Below are 12,537 nucleotides of genomic sequence, written 5' to 3' on the forward strand. Positions count from 1 at the left end.
GCCTTTACTGGTGAGCCTTGTGATTTGTACTCTTCTTGTTTCTGGCTGTGGCCTTTTATTTTCTGCCTAGAGAAGTTCCTAGGATTTGTTTAATGCTGGTTTGGTGGTATTGAATTCTCTTAGCATTTGCTTGTCTGTAAAGATTTTGATTTCTCTGTCAAATCTGAATGAGAGCCTTGCTGGTAGAGTATTCTTGGTTGTAGGTCCTTCCCTTTCACTCTGAATATATCATGCCCATTCCCTTGTGGCCTGCCAGGTTTCTTCTGAAAACTCAGCTGATAACTTTATGAGGATTCACTTGTGTGTTGTTTGTTGCTTTTCCCTTGTTGCTTTTAAATTTTGGGGGGGTTTTAATTTTTGTCAGTTTGATTAATATGTGTCTTAGCATCTTGTATGGGACTCGCTTCACTTCCTGGACTTGAGTGTTTCCTTTCTCATGTTAGAGTAGTTTTCAGCTATAATGTCTTCAAATATTTTCTCAGGCCCTTTCTCTCTCTCTCTTCTCCTTCTGGGACCCCTATAATGTGAATGTTAGTGCATTTAATGTTGTCCCAGAGGTCTCTTAGACTATCCTCATTTCTTTTCATTATTTTCTTTATTCTGTTCTGTGACAGTGATTTCTACCTTTCTGTCTTCCAGCTCACTTATTCGTTCTTCTGCCTCGATTATTCTGCTATTGATTTCTTCTAGTGTATTTTTCATTCAAGCTATTGTATTGTTCATCTCTGTTTCTTTGTTCTTTAAACCTTCTAACTCTTTGTTAAACATCTCTTGTATCTTCTCGATCTGTGCCTCCATTATTTTTCTGAGATCTTGGAACATCTTTACTATCATTACTCTAAATTATTTTTCGGGTAGGTTGCCTATTTCCATTTCATTTAGTTTTTCTTGTGGGTTATCTTGTTCCTTTGTCTGGAACATTTTTCTCTGCTGTCTCATTTTGTCTCACTTTGTGTGATTGTGGTTTCCATTCCACAGGCTGCAGGATTGTAGCTCCTCTTGCTTCTGCTGTCTGTCCCCTGGTGGGTGAGGTTGGTCCTTGGGCTTATGCAGGCTTCTTCGTGGGAGGGACTGGTTCCTGCCCACTGGTGGGTGGATCTAGGTCTTGTCCCTCTGGTGGGTAGGGCCTTGTCAAGGGATGTGTTTAGAGATGGCTGTGAGCTCAGTATGGTGTTAGCAGCCTGTCTGCTGATGGGTGGGGCTGTGTTCCTATCCCGCTCGTTATTTGGCCTGAGGCATTCTAGCAGTGAAGCCTGTAGGCTCTTGGGTAGGACCAGGTCTTGATACCAAAATGGCGACCTCTGGGAGAACTCACACTGATCAATATTTTCTGGGGCCCATGCCACCAATGTCCTTGCCTCCACAGTGAACCACAGCCAACCCCTGACTCCCCAGGAGACCCTCCAAGACCTGTAGGTAGGTCCAGCCCTGATTCCTATTGAGTTACTGCTTTCTGCTGGGTCCCTGTGTATGTGAAACCTGTGTGAGCCCTCCAGGAGTGGAGTCTATGTTTCCCACAGTCCTGTGGAGCTCCTGCACTCAAGCCCCACTGGCCTTCGAAGCCAGTTGGTCTGGGAGTTCCTCCTTCTGATGCCAGACCCTCAGGCTGGGGAGCCTGACAGGGGCTCAAGATTTTCACTCTTGTGGGAGAACCTCTTCAATACAGGTATTTTCTAGTGTGTGGGTCATCTACAAAGGGGTATGGGGTTTGATTATGTCATGAAAGCACCCCTCCTACAGTTTTGTTGTGGCTCTTTCTTTGTCTTTGAATGTAAAATATCTTCTCTGGTAGGTTCTGGTCTTTTGTCAGTGGTTATTCAGCAGTTAAGTTGCGATTTTGGTGTTTTCATGAGAGGAAGTGAGCTCAAGTTCTTCTCCTCCACCATCTTTTCCGGGATTGAGGGGCTGCTCTTAGTCTGGATGGTGGCTGTCTCTTTCCTCAGTGTGTGTTGGCTATTATCCCCTTGATACAGCGTATGCAGGTGCAGTGGCCCTTGTGCACTCTGGGGAGAGCGGTGGCAGGGCTCGTTGCTTGCTTGCAGGTCTGCTAGGGGCAGCTGCCATTCCCACACTCCCGGGACAGAGCTTGGCACCTGCTCACCAGTCTCCTAAGGGTGACTACTACCCATGCACTCCTGGGACAGCACTCCTCTGGAGCCCAGGATGGTGGTGACAACTTGTGCCCACCCCCAGAGTTGCTGTAGGTGGTGTCCTCTTGCCTGGGAGAGCCCACAGGGAAGGAAGCTCTTATGGTGTTCCTGCCTCTCTCCTCGTGAACCCCCAAATAATGGCACCTTGCCTCTCCAGTGAGCTCTGGTTTCTTCTGAGTACCCCCTCAGTTGCCACAGTCCAGCCTCTTCAGGCTGTCTCTGCACATCCAACCCCGGTCCTCTTCCTGGGTCTGACCTCTGAAGGCTGAGCTTCAGCACCCAGCCCCCACCCACACTGACAGGCAAGTGTCTAAGGCTGGGGAGCACAGGGTGGCAGTGACAACCTTCTGTGTTCGTTACTCTCCATTTTGCCTTCCACAAACCGGTTGTTGCACTCTCCTGCTAGGCTCCAAAGCTCCCCCTCCATGCAGGCTGATCTCCACACTGGTGAGGGTACTCCCCAAGGGGCATAAACCTTTCTTCCTTCACAGCTCCCTTCCTGGGGTTCAGGCCCTGTCCCAGTTCCTTTCTTTGTCTTTTTCCTTTGTCCTATATGGTTACATGGAGGTTTTCTTGCCCTTGCGGAAGTCTGAGGTCTTCTGCCAGTGTTCAGTAGATTTTCTGTATGAATCATTCCACTTGTAGATGTGCTTTTAATGTTTCTGTGGGAGAAGGTGAGCTCCCTGTCCTACTCCTTTGCCATCTTGATCCTCCCCCAACTCCATCGATGCCATTTCTTTGCTGTTGCTTTGCGAGGAAAAATTTCTTCAGGTATGAAGATAAATGAGTGTGTTATTTCTTCAGATATCATAGACAAAGCAATGATTTGAAAAAACTTTAATTAAAGATTCAGCTTTATTGGGGTATAATTGACAAAATTATAAAATATTTAAAGTGTTCATCATGGTGATGTTTTACATTAGATCCTCGTATCTTATTCATCTTAGTGCAGAACGTTTGTGCCCTTTTACCCACTTCTTATTTCCCTCATCCCCCAGCTCCTAGCAACCACTCTTCTACTCTCTGTTTCTATGAGTTTGACATTTTTTCTTTGATACCCCACATATAACAGGATCTCATGTAGTATTTCTTTATCTGGCTCATTTCACTTAGCATAATACCCTCAAGGTCCATCCATGTTGAAAATAGGATTTCTTTCTTTCTCATGAACTAATAATATATTGCACTGTGTGTGTGTCTCTCTGTGTGTGTGTACATGAGAGACAGAGAGAGAGAGAGAGAGAGAGAGAGAGAGAGAGAGAAAGAGGGAATATGCACACCACATCTTCTTTATTCATTCATTCATATGTCCATGGACACTGAGGTAGTTTCCATATCTTTGCTTTTGTGAATAATGCTGCAATGAACATGTGAGTGTAGATATTTCTTTGATATGCTGTTTTTATTTCAAGTATCCAGAAGTGGGATTGCTGGATCATATGGTAGTTCTATTTTTTATTTTTTGAGGAACCTCCACACTGTTTTACATAGTGGTTACATCAATGTACATTCCCATCAACAGTGCACAAGGGTTCCCCTTTCTCCACATCTTCACCAACACTTGTTATCTTTTCAGTTTTAATGACAGCCATTCTGACAGGTGTGAGGTGATAGCTCATTGTGGTGGTGGGTTTGATTTGCATCTACCTGATGGTTAGTGATGATTACCTGATGATTTTGTGTATGTGGCCATTTGTATACTTTCTTTGGCAAGAGGTTTATTCAGTTTTTCTGTCTATTTTTAAAATCAGATTGTTTGGTTTTTTGCTATTAAGTTGTTAAGTAATTTATATATTTTGGGTATTAAAACCCCTTATCAGGTATATAATTTGCAAATTTTTTCTTCCATTCAGTAGGTTGCCTTTTCATTTTGTTGATGTTTTCTTTTGCTGTGCAGAAGCTTTTTAGTTTGATTTAGTCCCACTTGTTTATATTTGCTTTTGTTGCCTTTGCTTTTGTTGTCAAGTCCCAAAAAATGATTGCTAAGACTAATATCAAGGAGCTTACCCCCTTCTAGAAGTTTTATGGTTTCTGGTTTTAAATTTAAGTCTTTAATCCATTTTGAGTTGATTTTTATGTACTGTGTGAGATAGGGGTCTATTTCATTCTTTTGTATGTGGCTATCCAATTTTCCCAACACCAATTATTGGAGAGAGTATCTTTTCCCCATTGTATATTCTTGATTCTTTTGTCATAAATTAATTGACCTTATATGCATGAGTTTATTTATGGGCTCTTTATTCCATTAATCTCTGTGTCTGGTTTTATGCCAGTACTGTGCTGTTTTGATTACTATAACTTTGTAATGTAGTTTGAAATCAGGAAGTATGATGCATCCAGTATGTACAAAATACTGTGCTTATATACTTCCTAGGAGATTCAGATGAATACTGACTGTCTTATTCAAGGAGGATAAGAGCTAATAGCTCATGTCATGTGATTTTTCAAAAATACAAATATATAAAATAGCCTCAAAATGATGAATGACACATGAGCTTTATAAATATACTGTGAGGGTTTGAAAGAAGTTCAAACCCTCAGTATTACATCATTTGAGATTCCATCAAATAGGGAGAAAATGGGAAAGCTTTATAGAAAAGGCAAAAAAAAAAGGGTTACTTGTGGATTTTCTGATGGAATAGTTTTGAAACTAGTTATGGGTTTTAGTTTATTATAGCAATTATTTATTCTTCAATAATACAATGACTGGATTAACCAGAAGAGGAGAAAGAAAGAGATTAACAAAACATAGTAAATTCTATTCTATTCTATACGAAAGATGTTTCAAATTTGATTATACTTTTAGGTAAGAATTTGGACTTCAGTCATCCTTTCCACAAAGATTTAATTAACATCTCTGTACTAGGTGTTGAGGATACAGAGGAGACTAAGATATAGTTTCTGTCCTCAAGGAGTGCATACTCCAATAGAAGAGACAGACATGAAAAGAGATATCTTCTGTTCTATGCAATAAATGATATCAAAGAGGCATATATGAGTAAAGAAGTTTGGAGTTACAGTGGAAGGAAGCATGAATAAATAATTATGTTGCTATGACAGCAAGGTTATTTTCCTTTTTCTTTTCTCTAGTTGGAGAACATCAATTAACAGGCCATAAGGTGGCAGTTAAAATTTTAAATAGACAGAAGATTCGCAGTTTAGATGTTGTTGGAAAAATAAAACGAGAAATTCAAAATCTAAAACTCTTTCGTCATCCTCATATTATCAAACTGTAAGTATTTTTGCACTTGATAATATAAAAGAGAAACTGTCTTGAAATATTATATTTAATAATTATTTATTTTTAGTTAAACTTTTATAAATATACAATTTTTTCATATTTATATTTAGCAAGTGTTAATTCATTTAACCATATCAATCCTTTTTTGCATACTTCTGGTTTAGAATTAAAAGTCTAATTGTAAATTGGCTCATCGCTAATATTCGTGTTGAAGGTCATTTAGTACTTTGCTATTTCTAGATTTCTTTTATAATTATTTTCTAGTCACTTTTAATTAACATACCAAGATATTTTCTTTATGGAAAAGGTAGAAAGTTACTATTAAAGATTATCTGCCATAGTACTGAATATTATTTGCCAAACTGCAATCATTACTTTAATTACTGATTGTAAAGCCCTTAGGAAGTCAAATGAATTTTTTTCTTTTTGGATAAGACAAGTTACAAACTTAGAAGATAAGTAAATTAAGAGTTTAATAAATACACTAAGTAATTAAATTGAAAGATAAATAATAATTTAAAATCAGCTAGACCCATAGAAAATTTAGACATTAAGTATGCAGCAGTGTTCCTTTACATCATTTGAAGTTATGTTTAATATTTATTGTGAAAATGTAATATGCTAAACACTGAAAACTGTCTTTACTTTTATCTTAAAGCTTGGATAGAGTTTAATAAAATAAATATTAATTTTATTGACTACCTGATAATGGCTAGAAACTGTACTGAGCATTCTACATACATAATTTCACTTCATTCTCACAATAAGCATATAAGGAGTATTATTATCCTCATTTTATGGATAAGAAAATTGCATGTCTAAAGAGGACCAGCAGCTTGTCCAAGGTTGAATAGCTAGTAAGTTGCAGAGCTAGTAGTTGTGTTCATATCTGATTTCAAATGCCATGCTGTTAATTTCTACTCCAGTACTGAGAAAACTGAGATGACAAGCAGTAGTATTAATATCTTTGAGGCTTTGTTTGCTAGGTCATTATAGTCAGAGGTTATATTTAGCCTAAACTTTGTTAGTGAGTCATCTTTAGATGTCAGCATTGATGGGGAACTACTTGATAACCCTCTAGAGGTATGTTGTTTACCTAATAACAAGGCTGCGTAGTAGCTGTGGTAGGGAATAGTGTCCCTCAGTCCCAAGATGTCCTAATCCCCAGTGAGTATGTTATATTACATGGCAAAGGAGAAGTCCAAGGTTATGGATGGATTTAAGGTTGCTAGTCAGCTGACAAAAATAGGGGGATTTTCCTGGGTTATCTGCGTGGTCTGAGTGTAATACAATGGTCCATAGAAGTGGAAGAGGGAATCATAAGCCAGAGGAAGAGATCTGAGGATGGAAGCAAGGTCAGAGTTATGGGATATGAGAAGGACTGAACTGGCTGTGGCTGGCTTTGAAGATGGAGGAAGGGGGCCATAAGCCAAGGATTGCAGATGGTCTCTAAAAGTTGGAAAATACAAGGAAATGGATTTTAGAGCCTCCAGAAGGCAATGCAGCCCTGCTATGTCTTGATTTTTTAGCCCAGTGAGGCATGTGTCAGACTTCTACCCTATCAGACTTCTTACCCCTATGTAAGATAATACAGAATACATTTGTGGTGTTTTAAGCACTAAGTATGGCAACAATAGGAAACCAATACAGTAGCATTCTTGAAATCCTTAAATGAATGGCTGATCCAGTTATTGCTGGGATTTGGAACATGCATTTATATATTTCTAGTATTTATAGTATTTCTATAACTAGATACATTTATTGCTAGAGAACCATTGCAAATTGGTATGTTAAATGAGGGTCCCACTCAGTGTATCTTACCAACAGCATGAATATGTCACTGACTGTTCAAAGAAGGCTTTTTTTGGGTTTGGTGTGCCATTGGGTGACCTGTGATGACTCTTTTCTCACATCACTATGATGAAAACTTCATTCTAACAGTAAGCTTCAGTGTCATTTGATCTTCATTTGAAGTTCACTTGATCATAAACGTAAACAGGAAATGAGGCCCCTGAAATTGTATGGCAGTACTTGATTATGAGGTTGTCGTCTAGGACCTGTATTCTAGATAATCCAGAATATGTATATACAGACTTTTAAAGATGATCATAGGAATTAAAATATCACCTATGAGTTCAGTGACTCACTCTTGTATTCTTTGTTTCCTTAACTTTAAAATGGGGATACCCCATGGTGCTCTTTGAGGATTAAATGTGTTCTTACTGTTACAATGCCTGCTATTAGATGTGCATTGGCCCAGAAGCAGGAATTGGCAGGCTGCAAGCTGATTCCAGTCCTCTCATGATTCCGAATGATTTTCAGTTAATTGAAACAGCTCATGTCTGACTTCAGCTCCATGTTAGTAATGACTTTATTCTAGTTACTGAATGACTTCTAAGCTAAGTCTCTTTGCTCTTCCTTACTGAGTGGTCACTTCCTATAAGAGGAGAAAACTGGGAAACCAGACTAAAAATGTCACGTGCCAAAGTGAGAATGGAGAGGGGAGAGATTTCTGTATTTTCCTTGTTTCCTGACTTCACCACTTTTAGAATGCCAACCCTGAAAGATCCCAGGGAACCTTTGTCCATTTAGGGTATGAGTTCTAGTTCCTGTTCTGTTCCTATAAACACAAATCAGATTTTGTCAATAAGCAGTTGCAGTTGTCGTGAGGATTTAGAAGCTTATTTTTGATGTTATAACTACTAGTGTTTTCTTCCTTCCATTTCTGTAATTACTTATAATTGTTTGATTTTGGTTTGATTACTTATATCATTCTGTTTTAGAATTATTTAATTATTTGCTGTTTTGTGAAGGAGTTATAGAATGTTCTCAATATTACTCAAAGGTAATTGGCAGAGGTGAATTTAATGTTTAAAGCTTCTGGCTTCCAGCCTTGAGCTTATCCATTCTGCCACATTTCCTCTTTAATTGTGGATCTGAATTTTTTTAAAAAAGGCACTCATGTATTCTTGCTACACAACAAGCTTACTGACATAGCCTTTAACAGCATCAGTGATTTAAACAGGGAGAGAGACCTGATCCTTTTAGTCGTTTTGTTTGTTCTCTGCAGTCTTGGACTAACTGCCAAGAATAGTTTCCTTGCTACAGAATGGGCTTCTAGAGTAAGCAAGAAAGTTTGAAAAGTAAATACTAAGAATGAAGGTTATATATTGCACAATTTCTCTATTAATTCCAGTTGAAAAAACCCCACTGGGAGAAAATTAAAAGGAATAAACAGGATTGAAAGGAAACGCCAAACTTTCCCATGAACTAGAATTTGTTGAAATGACTTTTGTCCTTGTTTTTCATTCTCCCATGGTTCTTAGGGAAACTTCATTTTAACTGGTCAAAGGATCAATACTTTCTAATTTGGTAGAGATGGTTTTGCCTGCCAACTCTTAAAAATGTTTATGTTATCCGACCTACGGACAGCTTTTAACATTATTCACCACTACCACCTTGAAATGTTGTAGTCTCTAGGTCTCCATGGGACCACAGTCTTCTGATTTTCTTTTTACATTCTTGCCTCTTCTTGAGACTTTCTATTCTGGGTCCCTTGTTACCTGCCTGGCCATTAGATATTGATGTATTTCAGCATTCTGAGCTAGAGTAATCTTAGTGAACCCTTTTTGGGTGTCATTTGTCATCTCTATCTTAAAAATTTACAAATCTATATTGCTCCTGAATTCTGGACACATTTATCGAACTATTTATTGGGTGTTTCCATTCTGGAGTCACAGAGTCATCTGAAACTAAGTTGAACTTTTTATCCCATATATACATATTTTTTGTGCGTGAATGAAAATACCATTCACACAGCTTCCTAAGCCTAAAACTTGGGCATCATATTTAACTCCTCTTCCCTCGCCCCTTACATATAATTGATCATTAAGTTCTGCCAGTCTTAATCTTGAGTGTCCCCTAAATCTTGTTCATTTCTCTCTGCTTTTATTGTCAGGTCACCATCTTCTCTTGCTTGCTATATTTCAACTGTTGCTTCTGCTTGGAAAACTTTACCTATATCTCCCTTCCTCTAGGCTTCCAATTCCAACGTCCTTTAAATATCAGCTTTTAAATGCAACTACCTCTAGAAAAACTGCTTTGCCCTAGTCCTAACACTGGGTTAGGTTTCATCCTCTCGGTCCTGGAGCACCCAGAATTTCAGCTTTTCCAAAGGCCTGGGCATTATATTGTAATTGGTCATTTTCTTATTAGTATCGCCACGAGACTGAATTCTTTAGGAGCAGAAGCTATGTTTGTTTTTTCTTTTATTCAGCAAATTTTTATTGGGCACCTAGTATCTGATAGGTAAGGCATTGGGGGTACAGTCGTAAAAGACAGCGTCTCTGCCCTTGTGGAGTTTATGTTCTAGGGGTATCTAGCAGTTCTCGATAGTAAGTAAACAAATTAACCAGACTGTTTTAGGCACTGATAAGTGCTATGAGGAGAGTGAAACAGGGTGCGGTCCTAGGGTGTTCCGAGGAAGGAGGAGGTGCTAATTTAGATTGGGTTGTTAAGAAAGCTTCACTGAGAGGTAAGGTTTGAGCTAAGACCTAAAGGATGATGCAGATCTAGCCATTTGAAAATCGGGGGACAGAGTGTTTTTAAAGCAAGCGGACCAGCAACCTCAGAGTTGCTGAGGTTGAAACAAAGTTCGAGTATTATAGGAAAAAGAAGATTGCTGTAATGTCTGGAGTGGAGTGAATGATGCAAAGAGAGGTAGTTCATGAGGTCAGAGAGTAGACATGGACCACATATCATAGAATCTTGAAGACCTTGCTGATTTTGGATTCTGTTCAAAATGGGAAGCTTTCAGAGAGCTGGGGGAGTGACATGATATGACCATAGTGTGGAATGGGTACAGAGGCAGAAGTGGAAGCAGAGAGACCAGTTAGGAAGCTGTTGCTATGGTCCAGCTGACAGATTAATGGTGGCTTTAGCCAAGTGGTGGTATAGATTTGTGCTGTCCAATACAGTAGCCACTAGCCATATGTGACATAAACTTAAATTAAATGAATTAAAAATTTTGGTTCTCTGGTCACACTATCCACATTTCAAGCGCTTAATAGCCACATGTGGCTAGTGGCTATCGTATTGGACAGAGAAGATATAAAATATTTCCATCATTGCAGAAAGTTGTATCTGACAACACTGGTCTAGCTGGAGGTAAATCTGTCAATTCAATATATATTTTGGAGGTAAAACTAATAAATTACTGAGGAAAAGAAAGGGAGTGAGGACCCTCCCCCCACTTTTTTTTGACTGAGCAACTGGGATTTTGGGTTTTGGCTTGAAAAACTAGGTGTTGATAATGATACCATTTTCTGAGATACGAAGAATGGAGGAGAACCATGTTGGGATACAGGTGAACATTAATGGTCTGCTTTGGCTGTGTTAAGTTGAGAATCCCATTAGATATCCAAGTGGAGATGTCCAATACCATCTTTATCTCTCCAACACCTAGTATAATACTAGGTGTTCAGTGATTACTTACTGCATATATAAGGAAGTAACATGTGAACAAGGTCCTGATGATTCTAGGAGGACAGCAAAGCAAAAGAATGAAAGTGTAAAGAACATGGTGTGGTGGGAACAAACAGTCTGGTTTGTCTCATGTACAGAGTATGTATAGGGAGATGGAGGAAAATGAGGCCAGAGTGTTAGCTTGTTGATCCATTCATTCAACAAATGGTACCATTTAGGTACTGGGGATACACCAGCAAACAAAAAGAGACAACAACAAAATTTCTGCTATTATGAAGCTCATATTTCTGTGTGTGTGTATTTTTTGTGTGTGTGTGTAGTGGGTGGCGTTGAAGAGATAGACAATAAATGCTATGTCAGTAAAATATGTTATATGTTAGACAGTGAAGAGGAGAGGGAATATGCCTGCAGATATCTGGAGGGGGAAATAACAGATGGTGAGAAGAGCACATACAAAGGTTCTGAGGTGGAAATTGCTACAGGCAATAGTAGGTAGATCATAGTAGCAGAGTGATCTAGGGGGAATTGGAGTAAGAGATGTGGTCAGAGACATAAAGGGGAGCCAGATTGTGTAGGATATACTAGACCACTGTAAGAGCTTTGGCTTTTAACTCTGAGTAAAAGAGAAGCCATTGGCAAGTTTTGACCACAGGTGTCATGTGACCCGACTTACATTGAAGCAGGGAAATCAGTTAGGGGTCAATTGCAGTATTCTGAGCAAAAGAGATGGTGGCTTGGAATAGAGCATAGTGTGGAGGGTGTTGAGAAGTAAGCATATTTTGTATATATTTTCAAGATAGAGAACAGCGTTTGCTGACAGATTAGATGTAGGCTGTGGAAGGAGAGAAGTCAAGGATGACTCCAAGGTTAGCTGGCGTGGGCAAATAAAAAAATGGAGTTGCCGTTAATTGAAATGGAAAAGATTGTAGGAGGAACAAGTTTGAAGTGGGATGTTAGGTATCAAGAATTCGATTTTGGTTTTTTTGAAGTTGAAATGTTTATTAGGCATCCAAGTAGAGATGGAAGTAGGTTATTTGATATGTGAGTCTGAAGTTAAGGGGAGAGGTATAAACCAGAGATAAATTTGGAAGTCATCAGCGTATAGATGGTATTTAAGATATTTAAGGCCCAAAGACTAGATGATGTCACCAAGGATGTGCATATAAATAAATAAGAATTCTAGGGAGTGATCTCTATGGCAGTATGATGGTAAGATGTCTGGGAGATGAGGAGGAACCAGCAAAGGAGAATGAAAGTGAACAGTTAAAATGATTGGAGGAAAACCAAGAGAATTTGGCGTCTTGAAGCCAAGGGGAAAATGTGTTTGAAGAAAGAGAGATTATTAACTGTTGCTATACTGCTGAATATTGAGTAAAATGAGGCTGAGAAGGAAGAGCTAATTGTAGAAACCAAGTCCTTTAGTAGATGGGGCAAAGGAATCCAGTGCATAATTGGAGGAGTTAGTCTTAGACAGTATATGACCATGGAATGAGTCATTGTGTGTGGTAGAGGGAAAGAGAGTTAGAACTGACGAGTGAAGGAAATTAGAGGGCATGTATTGGACAGATCATCTAGATGGATATTTTGTTCACCCAGAATGATGACAGCATTAGCAGTGGGGAAAGAGACATTAAGTCAAAATGGGAGGGAGTTGACAATGAG

At 39.0% G+C, this 12,537-nt stretch overlaps 1 protein-coding gene across 3 annotated transcripts in view; it reads left to right on the forward strand.

The window, feature by feature from the left end:
- Positions 1–12,537, forward strand: part of PRKAA2 (protein kinase AMP-activated catalytic subunit alpha 2) — a 71,155-nt gene that overhangs the window by 26,715 nt on the left and 31,903 nt on the right. For all 3 annotated transcript variants that reach the window (XM_067726307.1, XM_067726309.1, XM_067726308.1), the window contains exon 2: positions 5,241–5,382. In XM_067726307.1, coding sequence (XP_067582408.1) covers positions 5,241–5,382 — 142 coding nt within the window. The remainder of the gene's footprint in view (positions 1–5,240; positions 5,383–12,537) is intronic.

The sequence above is a fragment of the Pseudorca crassidens genome, chromosome 2 (genome assembly GCF_039906515.1).
Source record: "Pseudorca crassidens isolate mPseCra1 chromosome 2, mPseCra1.hap1, whole genome shotgun sequence".
Classification (NCBI taxonomy): domain Eukaryota; kingdom Metazoa; phylum Chordata; class Mammalia; order Artiodactyla; family Delphinidae; genus Pseudorca; species Pseudorca crassidens.